At 55.0% G+C, this 24,916-nt stretch overlaps 1 protein-coding gene and 1 long non-coding RNA gene across 3 annotated transcripts in view; both read left to right on the top strand.

Moving 5' to 3' along the window:
* SEC14L1 (SEC14 like lipid binding 1) overlaps positions 1–7,865 on the top strand; it is a 56,920-nt gene extending 49,055 nt beyond the window's left edge. For both annotated transcript variants that reach the window (XM_038546501.1, XM_038546502.1), the window contains 5 exons: positions 1,012–1,146; positions 3,444–3,695; positions 4,813–4,991; positions 5,272–5,373; positions 7,329–7,865. In XM_038546501.1, the coding sequence (XP_038402429.1) occupies positions 1,012–1,146; positions 3,444–3,695; positions 4,813–4,991; positions 5,272–5,373; positions 7,329–7,344 (684 nt within the window). In that variant the 3' untranslated portion in view covers positions 7,345–7,865. The remainder of the gene's footprint in view (positions 1–1,011; positions 1,147–3,443; positions 3,696–4,812; positions 4,992–5,271; positions 5,374–7,328) is intronic.
* A 9,205-nt stretch (positions 7,866–17,070) lies between these two features.
* Positions 17,071–21,855, top strand: LOC119873403. Its single transcript, XR_005363969.1, has 2 exons — positions 17,071–18,746; positions 18,847–21,855. It is a non-coding gene; the product is annotated as an uncharacterized LOC119873403 (long non-coding RNA).
* The last annotated feature ends 3,061 nt before the right edge of the window (positions 21,856–24,916 follow it).

Raw genomic sequence — 24,916 nt, 5'->3', positions numbered from 1 at the left:
ATCCTGCTGTTGCAGGCGTCATCATGACGCAGTGTGAGGGTCACGGGACCCTCCCTTACCGAAGGCCATGAGGTTAAACTGTGAGGTCAGCTGTGCAGCGACCCACAAACTCATGTTACAAATGGTCCCAAGTGGTTGGTCCTCCCAGTAGTGAGCTGGAGCAGAGGGAGACCTGAGTTGTGGCAAACCGGACCGCGTTTATCAGGCACTGACCCCCATTATGTGCTCCCCGTGGGGAGAGTCCTCCTCACTTGTCCACACGGGTCCAGGCTCCGGCGCTGAGGCTCCTCCCCGCCCTCCTTGCTCCTGTGTTCATGCACCGTGTGAGTGTGGGGTCTTCTAGTGGGACGTCGTGCTGCACTGCTAGCTGGAGACTGTGGTAGTGCATGTGTGCTCTGTCCACCGTCTCCCAGAGCCCACGGTGCACGGGGTGCTGGGATTCTTTGGACTTCAGGATTGAGTCACTAGGTCAGGGTCAATTCAGAAATTTATGAAGTGTTCAGATTCTAATTCGACCTAGCCCATTTCACGATTCAGAAGAGGCTCTCCGTTGTTATTTTTTGTCTGGTGTAGTGGACTGACCTTCTGACTCGGCATAGACACAAAGCTTTCTTTGTTGGTTATATATAGATTAACTGTAATTGCTTACAATAAACGCATGCCTGTAGTCGCCTGAGAATCAGACTTTTCCTAACATGTTTTCTCTCTACAGCACAGTAACTGCTTGTGGTTTTTCCACGAAGCAGCAGTAGTGAGGGAGTCCAGTACCTCATACCTCATACGTAGTAGTGTAAATTCTGTGGGAAATCAGCTTTGTCATTTAGTTAAAGAAAGACATGGATATTTCAGAAGTTTTAAAAATGTACATTGCCAAGTCCTGCAGAAGCTGTGACGACATTGCCAGTGGGTGCCATTCCCCGAGTGGCCGGGGGCGCGGTGCCTGCCGGGGTGTTGGTTTTCAGAGGGCCCCTCTTGTGTGCATGGCTTTCACTGCCGTGTTTGTGTTCCCAGTGTGAAGTGCCCGAGGGCGGGCTGGTGCCCAAGTCTCTGTACAGGACTGCGGAGGAGCTGGAGAACGAAGACCTCAGGCTCTGGACCGAGACCATCTACCAGTCGGCCAGCGTCTTCAAAGGAGCCCCGCACGAGGTGCGCCTGCGCCGTCTGCACTCAGGGCCCGGCGGGGTGGCGGGTGGGGACCCTCCTCCCCACGGGGCTCCCCAGTAGGATTTACGTTAGAAGAATCAAATGCTTTTTCTGGTCTCTGTATTTAGATTTTTGTTGATTTTTTTTTTTTTTTTAATCTTTAGTTGAGGTAAAATTCTTCATTGAAGGAGATAAGGCCTCCTGCCCTGGGCTTTACCAGAGAGCCCCGAGCACAGGGATGAGTGGCATGTGGAAGGTCTTTCCTGTGGAAGACTGTTGACTTTATTTTTTTTTTAATTCTTTTTTTTTTTTTAAGATTTTTATTCATTTATTCATGAGAGACATAGAGAGAGAGGCAGAGACACAGGCAGAGGGAGAAGCAGGCTCCATGCAGGGAACCTGACGTGGAACTTGATCCTGGATCTCCAGGATCCTGCTCCGGGCTGAAGGCGACGCTAAACCGCTGAGCCCCTGGGGCTGCCTGAGTGTTGACTTTAAATTTAGTTTATTTAATGATCATATAGGGCTGGGTTCATTTTCTGGTTTTTTTCATGAGTGGGCTTCGATTATATTTTTAAGGAATTTGCCCATTTTTGTAAGTCAAATGGAGTGAGGAAAAAGTAGCACATCTCTGTTTTCCCTTCTTTCTGTCACAATTGGTGTGGAGGCTAGAGTATTCCTGTGTTTTGCAAACGCTGTGTGTCCTGTGACATCATGAGTGGTCTGAGCTGTGAGGGCTCACAGCCATGTCTCCCTTCCTGAGCTCTGGGCAGCTTGTTTGTGCCTCGGGCTGTCGCTGAGGGTGGTGGTGGCACTGGGCTCTGAGCCAGTGTTCAATGCACTAGGGGCTGGGGGCTCAGGCCGATGGTGGTGGCTGGAGCCCGCCCCTTACTGCCATAGCCTTTGTCCTTACTGGTGTGTGTCCCCCCATGGCCAGCCCATCGCTTGTGGGGCAGGTGGGTACTGTTGCTGGGTTTGAATAAGTAGAGACAGATTTGCTTTGCCTCATTCATAGATTCTGTAGGGGAAAGCTCAGATTTTCATGACTGTGTCTTGGGGATTATTTGTATGAATTCCTTTCTTGGAGACCAGGCTTGAGGAGATGCAGTTCTTATTTCTCTCAGGTAACTCGCTCTTGTCTGGTAGAGAACCGCATGGTGTATGACGTTTTTTGTGAGTCACAGGGTGTTTATGAAAGTTTTCTACGTCAGAACACTAAAACTTGCTTTGGGGGTTAAGTAAAACACAAATCAAGGACATGATGCCCCTGAAACGAAGGCTGAAGTCGGAGTCCCTGTTGTGAGTGCAGGAAGCAGGGTGCCTGTCACGCAGCACAGGGGGGCTGCGTCTGGGGACAGCTCAGCCCCTGGGGAGCCATTTTGCTGCGGGATAGTTGCTGTTCCCAGACAGGACTCTTGTGCTCCATGGAATCTGCTCTTTAGGGAAATTCCAGAGTGGTATTTCTGTGGTGAGAAGCAGCAGTGGTGGAATTGAAACGAGTCTGCCTGACGACAAGCAGAGTGCTGAAGAGCAAACAGATGGGTCTTACGAGAAGAGGGGGGCACCGGCCCTGGCTTCGGCTGAAATTTCTGAGCGAGTACACAGCCTTTTACAGCTGGTTTCAATTCTCACATCCCTCCCACAGTAATGTTTTAAACTATATGACTTTGATCATTCCCTGCTGGGAAACTTTATATGGGCGCCGTTAGGAAGTTTGGGTTTGAGGTTGGCACTCAGTCCCCGGGGCCCCTGCCCTGCCCAGCCCCTGGTTCTTTTCTCCCCACCTTGTGTTGGCTGCCACCGTTCTTGTGAGTCTATGTCCCCTCCCTTGCCTGGAACGCTTCCTTCCATTCCTCCATATGCTCTTTATTTAGCTCACACCTTCTCTGGGACCTTCCTTGTGCTTGCCAGCCTAGAGTGATCCACGGAACCACTTCTATACCTTGAGTCACTTCTGTTCTGTGTTGTTAACGCGTTTTTACAGCCAGTACCCAGTGTGCCAGAATGCTAAGGATGGTGCGGTGGGGAATCTCGGCTGTAGGTATAGCTAAGGGAGAGCACGGAGCTTGGCACGTGACACGGAGCAGGAGCCATTGGTTGGGAGGAGGGAAGACAGGAAAAGCTGGGCAGCTGAACAGTGGATGCAGGTCAAGAGACGGCTGACATGACATGTCTCCCTCCCTCCAAAACACGCATGACTGGGCCCAGAAGCTCTTCCAGGGACGAAGCTGCCACAGTGTTGGCACAGGGATGGGGTACTCATGCTTACCATGATTGCTTAGTGTAATCTCTTTTTCCAGATCCTCATTCAGATTGTGGATGCCTCTTCAGTGATCACTTGGGATTTTGACGTGTGCAAAGGGGACATCGTCTTCAACATCTACCACTCCAAGAGGTCGCCCCAGCCTCCCAAAAAGGACTCATTGGGGGCGCACAGCATTACTTCCCCGGGAGGGAACAACGTGCAGCTTATAGACAGAGTATGGCAGCTGGGCCGTGACTATAGCATGGTGGAGTCACCTCTGATCTGCAAAGAAGGAGAAAGCGTGCAGGTAGAGCCATCTCTGATCCTCTACAGCTTGGGTATTTTGTCTTCAAAAGGAAGGGTCCTGTGGTTCATTGCTGTCCTATGTGGCTGGCACTGTCTGCAGGAGAGTCGGCGGGTGTGTGCAGTTTTAGTTACTGTCAGAAGGACCCAGGGAGCCGAGTGAGACTCTGAAGGCAAGGAACTCAGACCTGAGCAGTGGTTTTGGACTGAATCCATGACTTTTATCTAAGTGCATGAGTTTTCTTCAGAAGTTAGCTTCACAAAAGCAACGTGGAAGGAAGGGGAAGGCATTCTGTGTGCGTGACCAGCTGGGATCCAGACTTCCACGGAGAGGACAGTCACCCTCAATAGCAGGGAGATGAGCAAGTGTGCTGAGGAAACCATTGACTCTCATCACAGAGCGTTCTCATTCATTTACAAATGCTCTGTTGGTTCAGTTTTTAAAAATCTGGCCAGCTACTTTGAGTGCTTGTTCCCAGAACAGAAGTTCTTAGGTGCTTCTGGCTGGCATCATAGATGTATGGTTTTGCTGCCTTTACAGTGTTCGGGGATAAGCCTCTCAGTGTTCGGTGATCCGAGAAACAGAATAAAAGAGAGTATTTAATTCAATTTTATAAATAACGGATAGTGTAAGCTCCAGAATTAATGGAGAAAGTAATTTTCATAGGTTGACATTCTCCTTTAGATTGTCAGGCTTTTAACCAGAGTACTCTAGTAAGATCATTGGGAGCGTGTCCAAGAGGGTGCCACCTGGTCAGAGGATCTGTTTTGACCCCCTAAGGCTGAATGAAGGGCCCCCAAGCTCTTCCCACCCCACCAGGCACCTGCTTCTCTTGTGGCCTCCTCCTGAGGCTGCAAGTCCTAGGGACGGGCAGAGGGGGAGAGCCCCTCCCCAAGGCCTGCCCAGCCCCTGGGTGAGGGCCGGCAGGCAGGCAGGCAGAGCCCGTGTGGGACTGGCTCTGGTAGCGAGTAGTAGGTCCTCCACGCACTGGAATGGTCGGTTGGCTGTCACCACCCAATCCGAGTGGACTCGGGGAAGGTTGCCGGTACATCCTCCTGGGCCAGTGGAGGGTAGGGACTTGGAAGTCAGTTCTTAGCTGGCACTGCCTGACTCATTCTAGGGCTCACACGTGACGAGATGGCCGGGCTTCTACATCCTGCAGTGGAGATTCCACAGCATGCCAGCGTGCGCCGCCACCAACCTGCCCCGGGTGGACGATGTGCTGGCCTCCCTGCAAGTGTCGTCTCACAAGTGCAAAGTGATGTACTACACCGAAGTGATCGGCTCCGAGGATTTCCGGTATGGCTCCCCTCCCACTGGGGCCATCACAGCACCACTGCTGTGGGCTTGGGTATGGGCGGGGGTGGCCTCTGGGCCGTTCGTTGCTGCCAGCTGTCATCATGGGCCAGGGCCGTAGTGGACCGCAGTTCTGGGAGAGCCTGCTCTGTGAGTGCCAGGTGGGCCGAGTGGGCAACAGGGAGCAGAGGCTGCCAGGAAGTCTGGCGGGTGATGCGGGCTGGGGGGTGGCCCGCAGCGGGGTCCTCACACCTCACCTCCTTGCTCCCTGTGCTGTCCGCAGAGGCTCTATGACCAGCCTGGAGTCCAGCCACAGCGGGTTCTCCCAGCTGAGCGCCGCCACCACCTCCTCCAGCCAGTCTCAGGCCAGCTCTATGATCTCCAGGTAGTGCTGCAGCGCCCGTGCCTGGGCCGTGGAGGGGACGGCGCGCCTCCTCGGACAGCCCGCCGCGCTCCACCACCCGCTCGGCGGCCACACTGTGCAGACTCCTCACCCTCTAGGTAGCAGATAGCTCTCCAGACGGCAGACGTAGTCCTTGATCCCAGACTATCTCAGCAGGTAGTTTTAACTCCAACTCCATAGCCATAGATTTTGTATACAGTGTGCACAAAATCAAACCAGAGCACAAGGGCTCTCTTGAAAGAAAAGTAGTTTATATACAATCAAGAGGTTGACTTTGTCTCAAACGTTGATGCAAAAAATGTTTCCAGCAACCTTCACACTCTGTCCATTAGCGGATGAATTCCTACATCATCCTTCAGAGGTGACCCAGCCTTCCTACACGGAGCAGGAACTGCCAGCTCGTCCCCACACCACGTCACAGTGTCACCCTCTGCTGGTAGCCGGCACGGCCCGTGGATTGAGGGGCTACCTGCTAGGCATGTGTCCTCTGAGCAGCACTGCTTCTGTGGGGAGGACTTGGAGGCAGCCTGCGGCACCCGGCTCGGGCCCTGCTGGCAGGTGGACCGGGTGTTCTGCAGTGGGTGCGGGTGGGCCCGGGGGCTCTCGAGGATCCCCCACAGCGCCAGGAGAGTACCGCCACCATTAAACAGCTTCTCTTTCCTCCTTTCCATATCTTTTTGATACTTTCAGAGCAGGATTTTTCTGTATGTGAACTTGCGCGGAAAGGATTCTTTCCCTTTTTCTTCTAGTATGTTCTTACCTGCACATGCTAGCTCTAAACTCAATGTAGACTTATATTCCCGGTGCCTCCTCATAGCTTGATAGCATCAGAACCCACGTGGTCCTTGAGGTCACTAGAAGGTTCTTTTGAAGACTCAGTCACACTTGCCATTTTGAAATTGTCCAGTGTTCATTTGAGCTGACCAGTGTTCTTGCCGTGTGGTCACTCCAGGAGAGCATGAGGCTTACGGGAGTCCCGCTCCTTCATAGAAGGAAATTGCAGATTGTGGGGGTGTGTTTGCCTGTGCAGGCATGTGGGGTGGCTGTGGCAGTGGATGTGAATGTGGCAGTTGGGGGGGGGTGCGTGTGTGTGTCACAGTGTGTGAGTATGGCAGTGTGTGAGTGTGGCAGTGGGAGCAAATGGGAGTGTGTGTGTGGCAGTACATAGGGCACATACGTGAGTGGCAGTGGGGGCACATGCAGGTGAGTGAGGCACTGCGGGGGTTGTGGGGTGTTGGTGAGAAACAGGGCAAATAGAAAGTGAGATGAAGTTGTCAGAGATTCTTCTTAGAAGCAAATCAGAATGTGAGCTTGGTTTGCCTTTTGTCTTTTGTTTTTGATTCCCAATTACAAAGCATGGCATTCTTGGATTGGCTCGCGTTTTTTCTGCTTTTTATGGGAAAAGCAAGTTATTTGCAGATCTGTCTGGATGTTGCATTGGGTTCGCGTTTGTGATAAGGGTGTGATGTGTGATGTCGTGTGTTGGAAGAGGCTGTGTTTTTACAGATATGTGCCAAAACCCACGTGGCTGTTATTGGCATGTGAGAGAGGCACGGAAGCCCGGGGCTACGTGGCTTCCCATCTGCTCTCCAGGCCGGAGGTGGGTGGCCGCCGAGTGGACAATGTGTGGAGGGCGTGTGTGCTCCGCGGGCGAGCCCTGGAGGGCTCGGGAGGAACGCCCGGTCAGTGAGGCCCCCAGGCTGCCTGCACACCGGAGACTGGGCCTCTCCGTGCTTGCCGCCTTCCTGGGGCACAGCCCTGTGTCTCCTTTGAAAAGAAACACTCACCACTGGCCCCTAAAGCCTTGTTTCCAGAAAGCTCAGTAGGGTTGGTTAGTGCATCTGGGCTGCTTCCGATCAGTGCTTCCTGCTTCTAAATTATAAGGACCTGAAAATGGTCCCTTTCTTCTCTTTCTTCTCTCTTTCTCTGTGTCTCAGATGGCGATTTTGCTGACAGCTGCCAAGAAAACGCTTCCCTCCACAGTCCACCTCAGCCCAGGGTGTTTGTAGAACTCTTTGAGTTGCAGCCACTCCCCCCTCCCCCAGTCTGAAGACGTGTTCGTTTTAAGTTGCCTCAGAAGTGGCACTGTCTTGTTCCCAGAGAGTCGAACGCGTCTCTAAGAGTTCAAAGCACATCACTGCGCAGACGCCTGCAGGGTTCCTCCTGAGTGACACGGCGCCTGGTTCTCTGGTTCTCCTTGAGGGGCCGCGGGCACACGGACCTGGACTCTGCCCCTACTGTCCATGCCCTGACTTCTCACACTCCGCCTTTCTTCTGCACTAAGGGTTCTTTTGGTCTCCCCTCTATTACTAGTGTCTTAACTCACTTTTCTTCCTAAATTCATTATTTGCATATCAAATTCTGTAAATGTTTTGTAAACATATTACCTCACTCTTGGTAATACAATACTGATAGTCTTTAAAAGATTTTTTTACTGTTACCAATAATAAATGTGAACTGTTTAAAAAAGAAAACGTCTCTTTCTTCCTGTGAAATGTGGAGCAGCAGCCTCCCTTGGAGAGTTTGACATCCTTAGGAGATTTTAGAAGTTGGAGCCAGACACATCTGGAGCCCGAGCGCCGGGATTCTAGAAGTTTGGGAGCCACTGTGCAGGAACGGGCTGTCCTGCAGACACATCGCAGCTGCAAGCGGCTGACATGCAGCAGAGACCCGGTGCCCACAGGTTCCCTCACAGCCACAAGAAGACCTGCTCAGGTGCCTTGGACTCTGAGGTCAGACACGACTTGTGGCATTGGTGCCCGAGGCACTGTTTCTTCAGTAACAAAACAGATCCTTGAATCCTATGGCTTCAGAAAAAAAAAGAGGGCACGTGTAGACCTTAGGAACTTGGGCCGCCTTGTCCCCGGCTGTTTGCCATTTGGTGCGCCAGGGTGGTAGGGCCCAAGCAGGCCAGAACACTCACCGCCTGCTTGCTGCCTTGGTTGGTACCTGTGGGTCATTTGCTTTTCTAGGCAGGGTCTGGGGGAGCTGGCAGGGGGGACTGACCGGATGTGGGGTGGGGAGCAGGGGCATGAATGTCCACACACCCATAGCTTAGTCTGGGTTTCTAGTTTGTCAGCAGTCGAGAGAGGTAAGGTGCTCCTTTCCCTGCTCGGCGGCCCCTAAGTGCCTCACCGATGCCTCAGTCAGCCGCTGCGGGAGGGCAGGGCTTCCAGCAGTTCCTTCCGTGCCCCGAGCTCTCTCCCTGTCCTCAAGTCAGGCCTGCTTTTACCAAGCCTTTGGTTTAGCATCGGATTCTCACGGTGATGGCATGAGAAACAGGTGAGCATCCGTACCTGCTGCTGTCTCTGGGCTGTCTCAGAGCATGGCGACAAAGTGGGACGTCCTAATCTGTTGGGCCACCAAGCCTCCAATATGCATTTCTCCTGAAACACATCACTTCATGTAATACTGGCGCCTCTCAGTTCTCCGGTCATGGCAGAGGGGTCCTCAGTAAAATGTTGTCATGACAAACCAATGAAACCTTTTCATTTGAAAGTCAGGGCTTTGGAAAGCAGGGGTTCTGGGAGCAGGGTAGTGGGCATCCCGTGTAAAAGCAGCTAGACCAAAAAACCTGGGACCTATGGACATCTGAATTGTGTGCTTAAATAAGGTTAAAATGGCAACATTTGCTGTTTTCTACCACAATGAAAAAACCCCTGTGGAGATCATTCACAGGAAAACAAGATATCTGCACAAACCCTAAATAGAGGGACAAACCAGGAGCCTCAGCAGCCCGGGGAGGACTCTCTGCGTCCACCTGCCAGCACACACCTGACGGGCTGTCTGCTAGGAAGGCTCCCACACCCAGGAGGGGGTGAGAACGGAGCAGGACGGGGCCTCAGGAGGGAAAGAGGAGGCTGAAGCAGGACAGGAGCCAGGAAAGCTCTGGAAGCCGAGGGACGCAGGTTTTAAACTTCCCACAGACAGCAGAAGAGGGAGCAAGCCCTGTAGAATTAGAAATTCTAAGTTTAGGACATACTGTCACATGAAAATAAGGATCAGAAAAGCATCAAAGTCCAGCCCATACAAAGCTGTGAGAGAAGAGCATCCTACAGACAAGGGAAGGGAGCCAGAACGATGCGCCTACAAAACAGGCAAACGTTCGCGGTTTCTCTTTTTAATTGAAGAACAGTTAACACACAGTGTTGTATTAGTTCTGGGAGTGCGGCACATGGATTCCTTGTTCTGTACGTGGCTCCGGTGTGGCCACCGCCTGTCCCGGTACCACGTCATCACGGTATCCGCGGCTGTTCCCGGTGCTGGGCCTGTCGTCTCTGTGACGGACGTCGGGACTGGAGGTTGGTGCCCCGTCACCCTCGTCCCTCTGGCAGCCGCCACTTTGTGTCCTGTGTGTAAGAGCCTGGTGGTGGTTATTGTTTTTTAATGAACAAAAAGACATTAGGAGGATAGACATGACAGGGAAAGAATGCATTAGAAAAGTTCAGAAACAGTGACAAGAATTAGAAATGAATGAAATCACTTAAGAAATTAAGACTACGGGGGCGCCAGCGTGGCCCAGTCGGTGAAGCATCTGCCTTCGGCTCAGGTCATGACCCTGGGGTCCTGGGATCGAGCCCCACGTCAGGCTCCCTGCTCAGCGGGGAGCCTGCCCCTCCTGCCCTTCTCGTGCTCTCTTGCTATGTCTCTCTCTCGCTCTCAAATAAAATCTTTAAAAAATTAAGACTGAATTAGAAGGATACAAAGTGGAAAATACAACTGATAAGGCTCTAAGAGAAAAGCATAAAGGGAAAATCATACAAATCAGAAAGGACAAAGGTGAAGAGACCTAGAAGGGGACGTGTCTCGAAGGTGAGTGAAGCAGCCGAAGTGTGAGGGTGACACACAAGCGTGGGACGGGCAAGCCCAGCGCCAAGAGGTACTTTGGGGAGCGTCGGGTGTCTGGGGGGCCGAGGGGGTGGTGTGTGGGACTGTCAGGCTTTCCAAAGGCTGAGCTTTGTGTGGAAAGAAAGGGAATAATTGAGATTTTTAAGGAAAGAAAGGAATTTATGCCCAGCAACACGGCGGGCAGGTGTCTGCGCAGCAAGTTGGCGTCGGGTGGCCGCTCGCTCTCCCGCCGAGCTGGGGGCCCCAGGGTAGAGGGGGACACGGAGGGGGGGAGCTCAGGGCTGTGTGGCCTGTGGGCCTTGGCCGGCGGGCCGCAGACAGGGAGAGCGCGCTGCGTGCGTCCTGGCTGCCGCCCTGTGTCTGTGACGGACAACTTTGGGGCAGGAAACAGGAACAGCACACGCAAAAGGTTCTGTTTTTAGTAATGACGTTAGTGGTGGTATCAGCGTGGTTAATCTGAGAGTCTCCGTCCGTGATGCGGATGCGTCTGTGTGTCTGCCTGGAAACAGTGACCCCCCCGCCCCCCGTGGCCGGGACATGCCCTTCGGTCAGGAGAGGCGCGGGGCGTCGGCAGCTCTAGGGCTCTGAGTCCTCGGGGGACTCGTGCGCTTTCCTGGATCTGTGTTTTATTTTAGAACCCAGAGGTTTGCGGGCGGAGGTGTTTTCAGCCAGGGCTTAGGCAGGTAATTTGCCTCGAAGGAGAGGAACACCGGCTCTCTCACTGGGACTCAGGCTTCCTTTCCTTGGTCCTCATCACTAAATCAGGGGTTGCAGCTGCTGCGACCTGTAGCGCCTGTCCGTCCGTGCTGCTTGTGGCCGCGAGCGGGACAGCAAAGCCGGGGAGCGCGCCAGCGGCGGGCACAGCGAGGAACTCCGAGGCCGGTCCCGGGGGCTGTGCCCCTGCATGTGCTGCCCGCCACCCATCCTGCCCCGGGACCGGATCCGCTCTGACCTTGTCTTTGGGGGTGAGAATGGGTCCCCAGGACCCGTGCTGACACCCTCTGAGAAACAACCCTGAGCCCTCGGATATTCAAATCCCAACGGCTCGGGTGCATGTGACACCAAGGAGAGACCAGGGTGCTGCCTGCTGTCTCTGGGCTATTCCTGTGAACCAGCGAGGGGCGACAGGCCCGGCGGCAGATAGGAGGACGCTCCCAGCTCCGTCTGTAGAGCATAGGTCTCTGTGGGCTTGACCCAGTCTGCACCCCTGATCTGTCAGCCCTGGTGCTCCAGCCCCAGTGAAACCCGAGCTCAGCCCCCAGGGGAGCCTCTCTGTCCGGCCCCCTGCCGCTGACAGTGGTCACCGCCCTGGCCGGGAATGTCCTCCCCCGATGCCACCTTGTGGCCACATTGCAGACACGCATCCCCCGTCCCCCGCTGGGGCGGTGATGACGATGACGTCCTTTCTCCAGCTCTACCCTGCAAGTCAGAGCCATGGGTGGAGATTCTCCAGCCCTTGTGTCTCCTAAAATATCTCAGGGGAGGTGCGACAGTTAATGTGTCAGTTTGGCTGGGCCACACGGTACCCAGATGTTTGGTCAAACATTCCAGGTTTCTGTGGAGGTGTTTTTTGGATGAAATTAGCAGTTAGATGGGTAGACTTGAGTGAAGCAGATCGCTCCCTAATGAGGTGGGCCTTATCCAATCAGTTGAAGGCCTGAATGGAACAAAAGGCTGCCCTCCCCAAAGGAAAAGAGGATTCCTCCTGCCTGATAGTCTTCAAACTGGGATATCCACTTTCTCTTGCCTTCAGACTAAAAAGTCTCTTCCTGGGTCTCAAACCTGCTGGACTAGAATAATACCATCAAGCCCTCCAGAGTCTCCAGCTTGCTGACTGCAGATCTTGGGATTTGTTAGCCTCCATAATCATGTGAGCCTATTGCCTATATCAGATTTCCTTCTATATATGCTTTCTATTGATTCCGACTCTCTGGGGGATCCTCATATGGGAAGTGTGCTCCCAAACCCTGGAATTGCAAAGCCTTTGACTTTTACAAAGAACCTGGTTAATCTGCAATCATCTTTCTCTGGTTTGTGTAGGTGTGTGTTTTGGTTTCAGTTTTTCCATCAATAGGCTTATTTTTCTGAATGTAGAATAAAATTATGGACCGTTAAAGCCGAGTTGGGAAAGTCTAGGATGGTCTAGTTCCAGATCTTACAGCTTGAGGATGGCAAAGCCTGGAGAAGGGAGGGGGCTGTACCTAAGCAGGTGACTGTGAGTCCAGCAGCCCCAGGGGAGGCGGGCAGATGTTGGGCAAGCCACTTAGCCTCCCTGGGCCCCACTTCGCACTGTGAAGGCCACGTCCAGAGACCTCCAAAGTCCCTTCCATCTTGTCACTGTCATGACCACGAAATGTGAGGAGGCAGGCCACCTTACCAGGGCCATTGTCAAGACAACACGCAAATGACGATTAGACCGGACTGTTCACTTCCAGGTACTCTACAAACGTGACAAGTTCTATACAGTTCTGGTTGTGCCTAGGGCACAGGAGCAGAGTACTGTGCCAGGGGCCGAGGACACACCAGAGCGTGACGTGTCTCTGGGGTCCTCTGGGAAGAGATCACACTAGGCATCTGATGGAGGACATGCCACTAAAGGACAGGCCAGAACAGCTTGACGGCACACTCACCTCCCTCTTCCCGAGAGGGAATGAGATGGCCACGGGGTGGCAGCGGGTCCTGGGGCTAATATGTCCCCCAATTGCCCCTCCGCCCTGGCGCCCATGGAATGGAAGGACAGACAGCTTGTTGGATTGAACACCTGTTGGAGCCAGGGGCTGTGGGGGACAGCCAGCCCTGGAGGGCTGTACCCAGCCCTTCTAGCACCTTCTCTCTTCTCCATGCATCACCCTCTGTGGGGGGCTTGACCAGCCGGAAGGCAGGGGGCACAGCTCTGCGGGGTCATGAGGTGGAGTGTTTGCTCCATCAGAGCCTAGGACAGTGCCTGGCCAGGGCATATACCTCCAGAGCATCTGTGGAGTAAATGTGGGACGAGGCCTCATAGGTTCTGGTCCTGCAGACACTGTACTCTGACCCCATGGGGCCTTACACTTTGCCTCACTTCACAAAAATGTTAATGAGTTAACTTCAGTGCGGGGTTGGTATAGAGATGGATGTGATCCCGCCTGGATTCATTATATACTCAGCATTAAGGAATTCATTTTTTCCTTCTTATTTGAAAAAGCAATTAAGGCTAAAACATTGTGGTGGACCCTCTAAAAGAATCATGGGGGACGCCTGGGTGGCTCAGCAGTTGGGTGCCTGCCTTTGGCCCAGGGCGTGATCCTGGAGACCTGGGATCGAGTCCCACGTCGGGGTCCCTGCATGAGCCTGCTTCTCCCTCTGCCTGTGTCTCTGCCTCTCTCTCTCTCTCTCTGTCTCTCTCTGTCTCTTGTGAATAAATGGATAAAATATTTGAAATAAAGGAAAGAAGGAAAAAAGAGAGAAGGAAAGGGAAAAAGAATGAATCACGGGCCGTGGGCCCTGCTCCTGGAAAGGCTCTGCGGACCCGCCCTGCCCCACTCCAGAAGGGGGAAGGGGAAGGGACCCTCCCCACTGCTAATCCATGGTCCCCACTGGGGCTGCGCTGGGAGCTGTCGCTGCAAGCTCTTCCTGCAGGGATGTTGCTACCCTCTTGGGCCCCACTGTTGGCATTGGTGTGAGCGGTGTGCTGGGTCTGTGCTGACCCTCTGCACCCCGGGACAGGTACAGAACTCAGCACCCTGAGGAAGTGTGTGGAAGGGACGTCCCTGTCGGTGTGCTCAGGTCCTGGGAGCTGCTGCTTCCTTGGGCCTGGCGACTCTGGCCAGTCTGTGGGGCGCTTACCCATCAGCCCACACTCACTGATTGCTCCCAGGTAGGAGGTACCAGCCCTCACATCAGCCTGAGCTTTGGAGGAGCACACTACTCTCTGCTTTTTTTTTTTCTTTTTTTTTTTTTTTTTAAGATTTTTATTTCTGAGAGACACAGAGAAAGAGACAGAGACACAGGCAGAGGGAGAAGCAGGCTCCATGCAGGGAGCCCGACGTGGGACTCGATCCCGGGTCTCCAGGATCACACCCTGGGCCGAAGACAGACGCTAAACTGCTGAGCCACCCAGGGATCCCCCTACTCTCTGCTTCTAGAATGTTCCATGGCTACGTGGCAAGAGGCCCCTGGAGGTCTTCAGGGAGTCAGAGTCTGTTCCCAACCCTTGAACATGCTGGCTTGGCTTAGCTTGCAGTTGGGCACTGTGACAGCCCCTGCTTGGATAGCCCACACCCTCTGCCCTGGAGAAGCATCTGGCAAAGGGGTCCCTGTGCTGGTGCTAGGGAGGTGCCCAGTGATTGTGCTCAGGCCACATTGTTTCTGAGCTGCCCCATTGCCCTCTGGGGGTCCTCCTCCCTACCCACTACCTCCAGTGCATCTCCCCTTATCTTTCCTTTTCAGCCTCAGTAACACTCAGCATATGCCACAGAGTCTCTGGCTTCACCCCTCCCCATGGACCCCAGCCTGAGGAGGGCTCAGAGGGAGTGCCTAGGGACTGGCCCAGGGAGAGCAGGCTCCTGAGGGTGGCAGGTGCCTCTCCCAGCCTGGTGCTGAGGGCAGACCTACGGGCCAGACCCCCACTTGCTCCCTTTACTCACGGCCTCCGACTGGGCCCGGGTGTCTGAGTATTCTCCAAAGGAGCAGGTGGATAAATTATTCTTTGTTGACTCAGAGTCATGTCTAAAGCTCCCTAGTGGAATCTGTGCGAATCCCTTTTCCTAGAAGCTCTCATGAGTTGAGCCTAGGCTGGCAGTAGAATTGGCCCCATACCTGCCCGGCCTCCAGGCCCTTGCCTCTGTTGCTCCTGCACCTGGAACCCTGACCCCATGCCCCGGGAAGGAGACCCCACAAAGCCCTTTGTGTTCCTATGAACCCTGCATGGACTCTGTGCAACCCCAAGACCTCTGTGGAACTGACTTGTTGGCCCATTCTAGCCCGGAAACCTCTTCGTGGGGTCAGGCCGGGGGGTGGCTTGGTGGTGTGGCAAGGATCCGGCACAATGAAGGTGCTGGTGTGTTGTGGAGGCAGGCCCCTCAGTGAGAAGGCAGGTCCTGCCAAGCAGTGGGTGGGACCCCTGTGACTTGGGAGTGGAGTCAGGCTGCTGCTTGTCCAGGTCCTCAGGCTAAGGATGTTATGGACCAGAGCATTTCCAAAGAAATAGTGAATAGTGACATATGGGAGTGTGTGTGCACACCCACCCATGTGCACATGCACACACGTGTACACCGACCACACACACGCAGCCCTGGCGTGGACTGTTAATTACTGTCATTTTACCAAGGGCAGAGGAAGGGCACAGAATGTGAGCATGAACAGGTGTCGTCTCTGTACAGAGAGCATCCTCCCTGCTGTGTCTGGCCTTGCGACAAGCTGGTGTCCTGCTTCCTGTTCTGCGCCAGCCCCGCCTTGTGCCCTGCCCCTGGGAGCCTCTGTCCAGGCTGGACACCTGGCAAGGGGCTGCCGTTGGTGTGTCCCTGTGTCCAGTGCTGGCCCCTGGGCTCCCACAGTGGGGAGGGAGCCCCCTGCCCCCGCTCCACCCCTGGGGCCGGCTGTGACACGCTCAGGCCTCAGGCAGGGAAGTGGGGGACTTCCTGCTTGGGACATTTCCAAGACAGTCTCGGGCGTGTGGGGAGATGCACCTGCTTTCAGAACCACTGCTCTCTGCCGATCCCCACAGACAGACAAGTGGGAAACACTCGTGTTTGGAAGCCAGAGAGAGCAGGTCTGGGTTGTGCATGGGAACCTGAGCCAGGAGTCTGTTGTCATTCTGTGGCAGGTGCCCCTTGATCCTTTCTCCCTTCCTGTGTGAGCTGATCTGTGACCGAAGGAATGAGCTAGAGAGGGATGGGGCCCCACCCCTCGGCCGATGAGCTTACGGGTGGCCGGTGGATGTGCCCAAGCGGCAGTGCCATTGAGTGGCTTCTCCTGCCACCAAGGCCTAGACGCAAATTAAACAGGGTCTCAGGTCTGCACAGAAGCCAGCTTTTCCACTCAACATGGATTCTTTAAGAGGGCAATTATTATTATTATTTTTTGCTAATAATGTTACTTTTTCTTTTTTTTTTTAATTGCAAATCCATATGAACCTTTTGAATTAGGTTTCACGGTAAAGCAGGAGAAGCCTGTGTCTGTGTTTTTGTATTGAAATAATTGTGGGGACGCTGGGGTGGCTCACTGGTTAAGCATCTGCCTTCAGCTCAGGTCGTGATCCCGGAGTCCTGGGATCGAGTCCCACATCAGGCTCCCTGCATGGAACCTGCTTCTCCCTCTGCCTATGCCTCTGCCTCTCTCTCTCTCTCTCTCTCTCTCTGTGTGTGTGTGTGTCTTTCATGAATAAATAAATAAAATCTTAAAAAAAAAAAAGAAATAATTGTGATGCAGTCACATGCAGTTGTCAGAAACAACACTGAGAAATCCTTGCACCCTTTACCCGGTCTGCCTATCCCCCCCCAAAACACCTGCCAAACCATAAGGCCCTGGATCAGTCAGCACCAGCCCACCCATCTGATCCCCCGCCCCTGTTTCCTTGCACTCATTCCTGTGGCCGGGTATTTTTCTCCGTGTGGTTCCCCCCACGCAGGGTCATGCATCCACCCCCACGGCCAAGGCACAGCGTTTCCACCTCCGGCCCCTCCTCGTTGCCTTTGAGGCTACACTCCCCTCCTGCTGTCCCCACCCCTCAGCACTCTTCTCCACTTTGGGAGTTTTGTCATTTCGAGAGTTTTGTCATTTCGAGAGTTTTGTCATTTCGAGAATGCTCCCGGAACCGAATCCCTCAGTCTGTGACCTTTCGGAGATGTGCGCTGCGGACCCGCGGTTCACGGCCTGTGGCAGCGCAGCGAGTGCCGCGTGGCGCCCGTGCCTGGTTCTGCCTGCGGTGAGTACCGCTGGCTTGTGCACATACGGGTTTTATGTGAACAGAAACTCCGTGTCTCGGGGCTGAGAGCCCGAGAGTGCAGTTGCCGGGTCGGTTCGTCGCACGTTCGCTTTTCCAAGCAGCGGCCAGACTGCCTTCCGCGCGGTCCCCGCCAGCCCCGGCGAGGGGGCCCGTCCGCGTCCCCGGGCACCGGGTCTGGGCTCCCGTCTGTGTTGGCCTCCCCGAGGGATGCGCGCCTTTTCACGGCCTGTCTGCCCCCTGTGCGGCCTTCCTGGCGAAACGTCCCTTCGTGACTTCTAACTGGAGTCTTCGGGCGCCTCACTGCCGAGCCGCGAGTCCCTTGTTCTGTAGGTACTAGTCCTTGTGGGACGTGGGGTCTGCAGCGTGTCTGCTTTGGACACGGGACCGTAGGCCGCTGTGAATCACCCGAAGGGCCGTGAAGACGTCGGCACCTTCACATCACCCCCTTTTCTTCTAAAACTGCGGGTGGCTGCTCTCAGACCATGGCAGTGGCCGGTCTCCAGAGGCCTTTTTGGTTTCGAGGGAGCCCCTGTGCTGTCCGGGGTCCCTGACAAGTCACGGTGCGGCCGCCGGCCTGACGTGTGAACACAAGGCTGTGTTTGAGGGGCTGTCCCCTCTGGTGTATCTCCCTTAACCTGAGTCACTGTCCTTTTTTCAGTATGTGTGTGGTTGGTTTTTTTTTTTTTTTTCTTCTTAGATTTTATTTATTCATTTGAGAGAGAGAGCGAACGAGCAGGATGAGGGTTAGAGGGAGACGGAGAAGGGACTCGCTGCTGAGCGGGGAGCCCGACACGGGGCTGGGATCATGACCTGAGCCGAAGGCAGATGCTTCACCATCTGAGTCACCCAGGCGCCCCTCAGTACGTGGTTTTTATCATAAGGTTCATGGTTTTTATCATAAGAAAATACTTCGTCATTGTCGTGGTGAAAATCCAAACAGAAGAGAGGGGAGTCAGGCGTCTCCCGGACCCTGCGCCCCTCCCTCCCAGCGCCCCCAGCTCCCCGGAGACAGCTACTCTGACCTGCTGGGTGATGCCTCCGGACCTTTTGTGGTCATGGGGAAGCACACACGTGTGTAATGACGTGTTTCTCTGAGTGTGCAGACCACACGCTGCTTCACTCTGTCCCTCATGCCTCATGCTCTAGCCGGGCCACCAGACAGAGCCACGCTGCCTGCCGTCTCCACTGCCGGCCCACCTCCTTGCTGCATTTCTTGATTCTGCTCTTAACCCTTTTCTCTCCCACTGAAGAGCACCCTTCTGTCTGCAGGACCATGTCCTTCCATCTCCCTGGGCCGCACATGTTTTTCCCATTACCCTCTATTCCTTTGTTCAAGTCACACCGGCTGATGCTCCCCGTGGGCCCTGGCTGTTCTAGGAGGGTGGGTGGAGCCACACGTTTTGACGGAGCGCGCGTCCTAACTCGGGGGCCGGACGATGCCCGGCCAAGTGCGCCACCCAGAGATCTGAGTCCCCCCAGACCGTGCCGCCCCCCTTGGGCCCCACGACCTCTCGAGTGACCCTTGATGCCCTGAGCCAGCCCACCCTGCAGCCCCAGCTTCCAGAAGACCCTCCGCCTCTGGGTGAGTAGCTCCTGCCTACACGTGGGAGCCCCATTGTGTCCTTTCCACTTCAAATGCCAAATAGCCCTTTTCCTAAATTAGATCCTTTTGTTTGAAACAGCTGAGATGATCTTCTTCCTGACTGTTGTCCCAAATGGTGCAGGAGGAGGGGGCGCACATGAGGGGTCGCAGTCTTCAACAGGGTGAGCAGGCAAAGCCTCACTCGAAGGATTTCCAGGAGAACATTCTAGAAAAAGGGAAGTGCTAATGCAGAGGCCACGGGCCAGGTGTAGGTTCAGTGTTCAAGACATAGCATCAAGTCAGTGCCACTGGGTGAGTGCCCGAGAACAGAGGAGCTGGAGGGCTGTGGCAGAGAGACCTCGGCTCGCCGGGCACCGTGACCGCCCGTGCCTCCCAGCCCCCAGCGGCCCGTGGCCCACGTGCTCTGCTCCAGCCATCTGCCACGGAGTGATGATGCCACCTCTGGGGGTGGGGAGGCACTCACCCCGGACGGCCTGGGTCGGTGTCCCCCCGTGGTGTGGCCGCTGCCCTGGAGAGCCGCCCGAGCTTCAGGGGCTCCTGTGAGTGGGAAGTGAATCTGTGCTGTGTTGTGCCATGACGTCGGGGTTTGTCTGTCACCCTTGCAGAAAGGAGCTCATCCTGACAAATGGAGAAGTGAGGCCAGAAGTGGGGGCAGGGCGGCCAGGCCCCAAAAGGCACCAGGGGTCCTTCGGGGCCACCAGCTTGCAACTTCGACTCTGCACGAGATGGGAGCAGCTGTCTTCTGTCTGTCACGTGGCTTAGGCTTTTTGTTTGTTTTTGAGCAGAAAATTTTTTATGACATGAAACATATTTTCCTTTCCTTAATTGCCTCTGGCTTTTACATCTTATTCAGAAAGGACGTCCCCAGGTGAAATTCTCCTACATTTTCTTTGGCTTCTTTTGTGGTTTTATTCTTTACATTTAAATCTCTGGCGCATCTGATGTTGGTTTTTGTGACACGATGACTTCATTAATCCTAATGGGTCTCCAGATTTGGTGGCTCTAGGACAGAACTCACTTCCAGCTCTTTAGAACCCTCTTGGGGACGCCTGGTCGGCTCCGTCGGTGGAGCGTGCGACTCTTGATCTTGGGGGTCATGAGTTTGAGAGCCACACTGGGTGTGGAGATGACTTCAAGATAAAATCCTAAAAGAAGCCTCTTGAGAAATGTTTAGGGACTGTGGCTGGTCGGGGCAAGAAGGCAGAGCTGGATGGCCGCCGGCAGCGGGGAGGTCCGGAACCAGCCGGGCAGCTGCCTGTGGACAGTGAGACAGTCCTAAGTGTTGAAATAGCGCAGGAATAAATTGCAGCACTAATGCCAGGCAGGCCCGGCGTCCCCCTGGACACCTTCCATGGTGGCCCACTGCAGCCAAGAGGGGCCTCGCGTGGACCCGAAGAGGGCTCTTCCCCGTGGGACCGTGTCCCCGGGCCTGCTGCTGCCTGCGCAGGTTGTGCAGCTCGCAGGCCCTCCCGTCAGCATTCCCAGGTCAGCATTTATTCAGCAGAAACATGCAGCCTAATAACCAACAGGCTGTCTTCCGAGAACAAGTGATTTATTTTATTGCCTCATTTTTAAACACTTCAGCGTGCCTCCCAAGAAGCTGTTTGGTTTGGAAAGTCACAAGAGAAGATGCAAACTGAAGTGGGGAGCACTTCTCTGCACTTGCCGGGGACGCCAGCCTGCTCTGCGGGAAGGGTGGGGGAGCGGCCGTCGGGGCCGCTGGACTTGGCGGACCATCCTGCTTGGGCTCTGACTCCCCAGTGAAGGTCTGAAACAGCACATGGGTTGTTGTGAAAAGGAAATAAAGAGTGTGGGTCTCTCTGCCTCTGGAAACAGGGCATTCACGTGGATCAGGTTCAGGGGGCGTCGTGGTGTTCGCCTGAAGGGGCACCTACCTGGGGGCGACAAACCAAGGCAGGATGGACAGGGCCTCGGTCGCCGACACTCGCAGGATCCCTGAATGGGACATTCTGCGCTCTTAGCCATCAGCTCTTACCTATTCTCTGCTGTTCCCAGAGCGGGAGGAGGCTTCTGGGAGGTGTCACCAGACTCTCTGGAAGGCCTCAAGGACCATGAGAACAGGCAGTGAGCCTCGACGACTTCCCCAGCTTACATCCCATCCTGTCGTCCCAATAGCCTGGTCTTGACTTGTCTTCTCCAGAGTCTCTCGACCTCGGCACTGTTGACATTCCCGGTGGCGTAGTCTCTTGGTGTGGGAGCTCTCTGGTGCATCGTAGGATGTCCAGGGGTATCCCTACCTCTACCCTCAAGATGCCAGTGGCATCCCCTAGTGGTGACAACCAACTGTGTCTCCAGACATTTCTCACTATCCTCTGCGAGGGTAAAACTGTCCCTGGTGAGAATCACTGTTCTAATCCAGCTCTCTTATGACTGGGAGGAAGAAACTGAGGCCCAGAGGGGCTAAGACGTGTGCTCAAAGTAACACAGCGAGTCCATAGTGGTGCAGCTGGGGCTTGGCCTCTTGCGCTGGGCTCCCAGATGGGTGCTCGGTCCACTGCAAACAAAGCAGCAGTTGTGACGAGCCTGGTTTTAACAAAAGGCGTAACTGGAATTCATCCAGGGTCCCATTCTCCCCTAGAAATCACTGAGGTCGGGAGCACTCGGGCGGGGCAGAAGGCTGACCTCGTCAGCTGTGCGGAGAGCCAAGAGCGTTTGACTTCCAGGCCCCAACGTGGACCCTCTCCCACCCGACCCTGCACAGAGAACACAGCCACCCAGTTAGGGAACCTGGACATTTGGACAAAATAATGAAGAGCTCCCCTCCCAGTGGTGCCAGCGTTCGTCCTCAAGGATTTTCTTTTGCTTAAGCTTCACGATGGTGACTTCATCATCATCATCATCATCGATAAATACTGCAAACTCCAAGTGCATGACGTGTTGTTGCTCTTGTGAAACAAGTGGCCTGCAGTCTGCTCAATAAACACCTTCCCGGGATATCAGATCGTGTGTTGAAATGTGTTCTGGGAAAGGCCGTTGAAAGGAACCCCCAGTAGGAAGGCTTTCATGATGCCAGATTTCCCTTGTGATTACTTCCTGATTTTTGGTTCAATAAATGAAATTCAGCATCGTATGGAGTTTTCTTAAAGCACCAACACATTTATGTGGAGGTGGGGCTAGAAGGTGTGTGTGGGGTGTGTGTGTGCGTGGTGCGGGGAGTTGGGGGGTCAGACGTACCCTAAGGGCTGAGTTTGTCTATACTGGAACAGGATACATAGATTCAGTCACGTGGTTGATTTTGCAATCCCAGAGTTAGCGGCTCTGGCACCCGATATGCGAGTCAGAGGGATATTACAATCAAATGAGCAAACATCGGTTCTATTTTCAGCCCGGTTTCCTGCCTCCCTGGGGATGCCATCTGACAGCGCCATGTGGGGGCTTCTTACCTCTGTCCCAGCACCTCCGAGGGCCCCGGGGTCCGCGCTGCACGTCCTGCCTCTTGACGGCAGCATTCCTGCAAGCCCGGCTGGACGTCTGCTGGCCAAGAGGCAGGCAGCCCCGGCGTGGCTGATTTTCTTGCCAGGAGCCAGCGAATGTGGGGGGATCCAGTCCTCAGCTTTGCCACTGACGATATGACACTGGGGAAGCTCTCGGACCCCTAAATCTCAGGAGGGTTATTCTCTGGATGCAGTGAGCTCGCGTGCATCAGGCCTGGCACACACGCAGGAAGAGTTCTAGAACTATTAGCCGCCGTGGGGAGGCAGATAATGACAATGATGCCAGGCTGACGCCAGGCCCTTGCCGTGGCGCACGCTTGGAGGTGATCACATCCGACCCGAAACTCCCAGGGCTCTGGGCTGCAGCTGGGACCCTGGAGCCGCTCCCGTCGCGCAGCCCCAGCCCCGCTGGGGGCAGTCACAGGCTCTCTGCTGGACCTTGCTGTCCTCTGGTGGTCTTTCACAGCTGATGGTGTCCGAGGGAAGAGAGAGGGGTGAGGGAGTAAAACTCGGCCTGCGCGTGCACCCAGAGAGCGCTGGCAGCTGGTCCTGCAGCTGCGGTCCTGGACGGGGCCACAGGATGGGAAGGCGGCCCAAAGCCCGCTGAGTGTGGCCACCCGGCCCCTCACAGCCCAGCACAGGGGGGCTCCCCCGGCAAGGCGCTCAGGCTACCTCCAGGGTCCCTGAGACTTGCGAGCTACTGAACACGACGATACAGAGGTGAGCACCCTCCAAGGCCTATTGCTGAATTGCATTAGATCATTAAAAATCAGTGAACCTGGTCCCACAGACTGGCACTCCCTGCTGGAGACGCTACCCTTGATGGGGGGGTTTCGCCTCACGCCCTGGAGTTCCCAAAGGGCCAGCTCCAGGCTTGTTCACCATCCAGCACTTCTGGGCCTTCAGGGTAGACACACAGCCCCCGTGTTGAGCCCATGCCAGCAGACGCACCCACGAGACTTCTGTCCTTACGCTTGGTTTCTGGGATGGTGGTCGTGGGGACAGCTCACTGTGCGTCCTTTTGTGGACAAGGACAGCCAAGCAGCTGCAGTGCCGTGGCCTGGGAGGACCCACGGACCAGCCAGGCTGCTGCGTCTGCCACCGTCACCAGGAAACTCCCAATCCAGTGACCTCTGTCAGAGGCTGCAGCTCGTCAACACTTCCTGGCAAGGCTCCCACACCCCCAGACCCTTGGGAACCCACTGAGAGGCTGTTCAACAGAAATGGCTCAGGGGAGCCCAGGGTGTGTGGCCCCGTGCCCCAGAAGGTTCCACCAGCCTCAAATGACAGCTTCTTTCCAGCCAACAGAGCCCAGGAGACTGGAGGTGAGTCAGGGCACAGGCCTGGTCTGCAGAGGCACGTGAGTCCAGGAACCCCCTGAACTCGGCTGGGAGCCTCGGCAGGTGCACGGTGGCCCGGCCTCGCGGCAGGGGCAGTAAACCGATGAAGAGAGCTGAGGTCTCGGGGTGGGGAGCCGATCGCCAAGGACAGCGGCCTCCTCGCAGTTCCAGAATCCTCTGGGCCGGTCCAAGGCCTGGGCACCGCCTGGGCTGTCCCAGGTCACCCCGGGTGGCTTCTGTGGTGGGTCGTGTGTATCTGAGAAGGTGCCCCCCGGGAGCCCCAGGGGCTCTGTCCTCTGACGAGCATCCATGTGGGGTTTCCAACACAGCCACTCCCTGGCCCCCTTGGTAAGAGCCATAAATTGCTCTTTACTGTTGCCACTGTACCTTTATTCTGGATCCCACATCCTCCGTGAGATCTGTACTTGATTTATATTATGTATTAAAACTATCATGCAAAATTTCAAACACATGGAAGAGTACAGAGCCACATCACGAAGGCCTCCATATCCATCACCTATATTTAACAGTTGCTGACACTCTGACGTACTTGGTTTGTTTGGAAAAATCTAAATCATTTTAAAGTAAATGACTGTCTTTGTGACATTTCCACCTAAAGTATTCGAGGACACATATCTTCACAAAGTGACAACCAACAACATGGACCATAATGCCCTGATGCCGTTTAACGGCCGGTGCATACTCACCGCTGGCTGTTCGCACCAGGACCCGATGGAGGACAGTGCCGTGCGCCGACCAGCGTCTCGTGTCACTTGTCATCTGGAGCAAGACCAGCCCACTTTGGTTTTTATAACCTCGACCTTGGAAGAGACTGGGCTGGGTGACTGACGGAGTGTCCCCCTTGGGGGTTTGATCGTTTCCACTCGCCGTCGTTGCTTTGTCGCCACATGTTGCCATGAACAGGACGTTAGATCGGAACGAGGTGTGAGTGGAAGACCTCTGGCGGGAATGTCTTACGGCGGACATGTCGCGCGCTGCCACTGGTGCCTCCACACCTGGGGACCCCAGGCTGGTCCCTGGGCTCTCAGTGCCAGGAGAGTGTCTGCAGCTTCGATTCCAGACCTCAGACCAACCTGTTTATGATGTTCTATCAACTTGGCCCCTTAAGAGTCCACCTCAGGCCTCTGAGCTGCTGGGGGTTCGACTGAATCAGAGCAGTGAGAAGGGACGGTGGCGGCGTGGGGCAGGGGACCCAGCCAGGGCTGGGGGCAGAGTGTCAAGACCCAGGGCAGAGTGCTGGGGGCGAGGGGGAGGCAGTGCTCGGGAGGGAATGTGGAGGCCGGAGGGATCCGTGCAAGGGAGGGACGGGCAGCTAAGGTCCGTGAAGTTCAGG

This window comes from Canis lupus, chromosome 9 (genome assembly GCF_011100685.1).
Source record: "Canis lupus familiaris isolate Mischka breed German Shepherd chromosome 9, alternate assembly UU_Cfam_GSD_1.0, whole genome shotgun sequence".
In the NCBI taxonomy this organism is placed as follows: domain Eukaryota; kingdom Metazoa; phylum Chordata; class Mammalia; order Carnivora; family Canidae; genus Canis; species Canis lupus.
The sequence above is the reverse complement of the archived record's forward strand: the minus strand, read 5'-3'. Positions and strand labels throughout refer to the sequence as shown.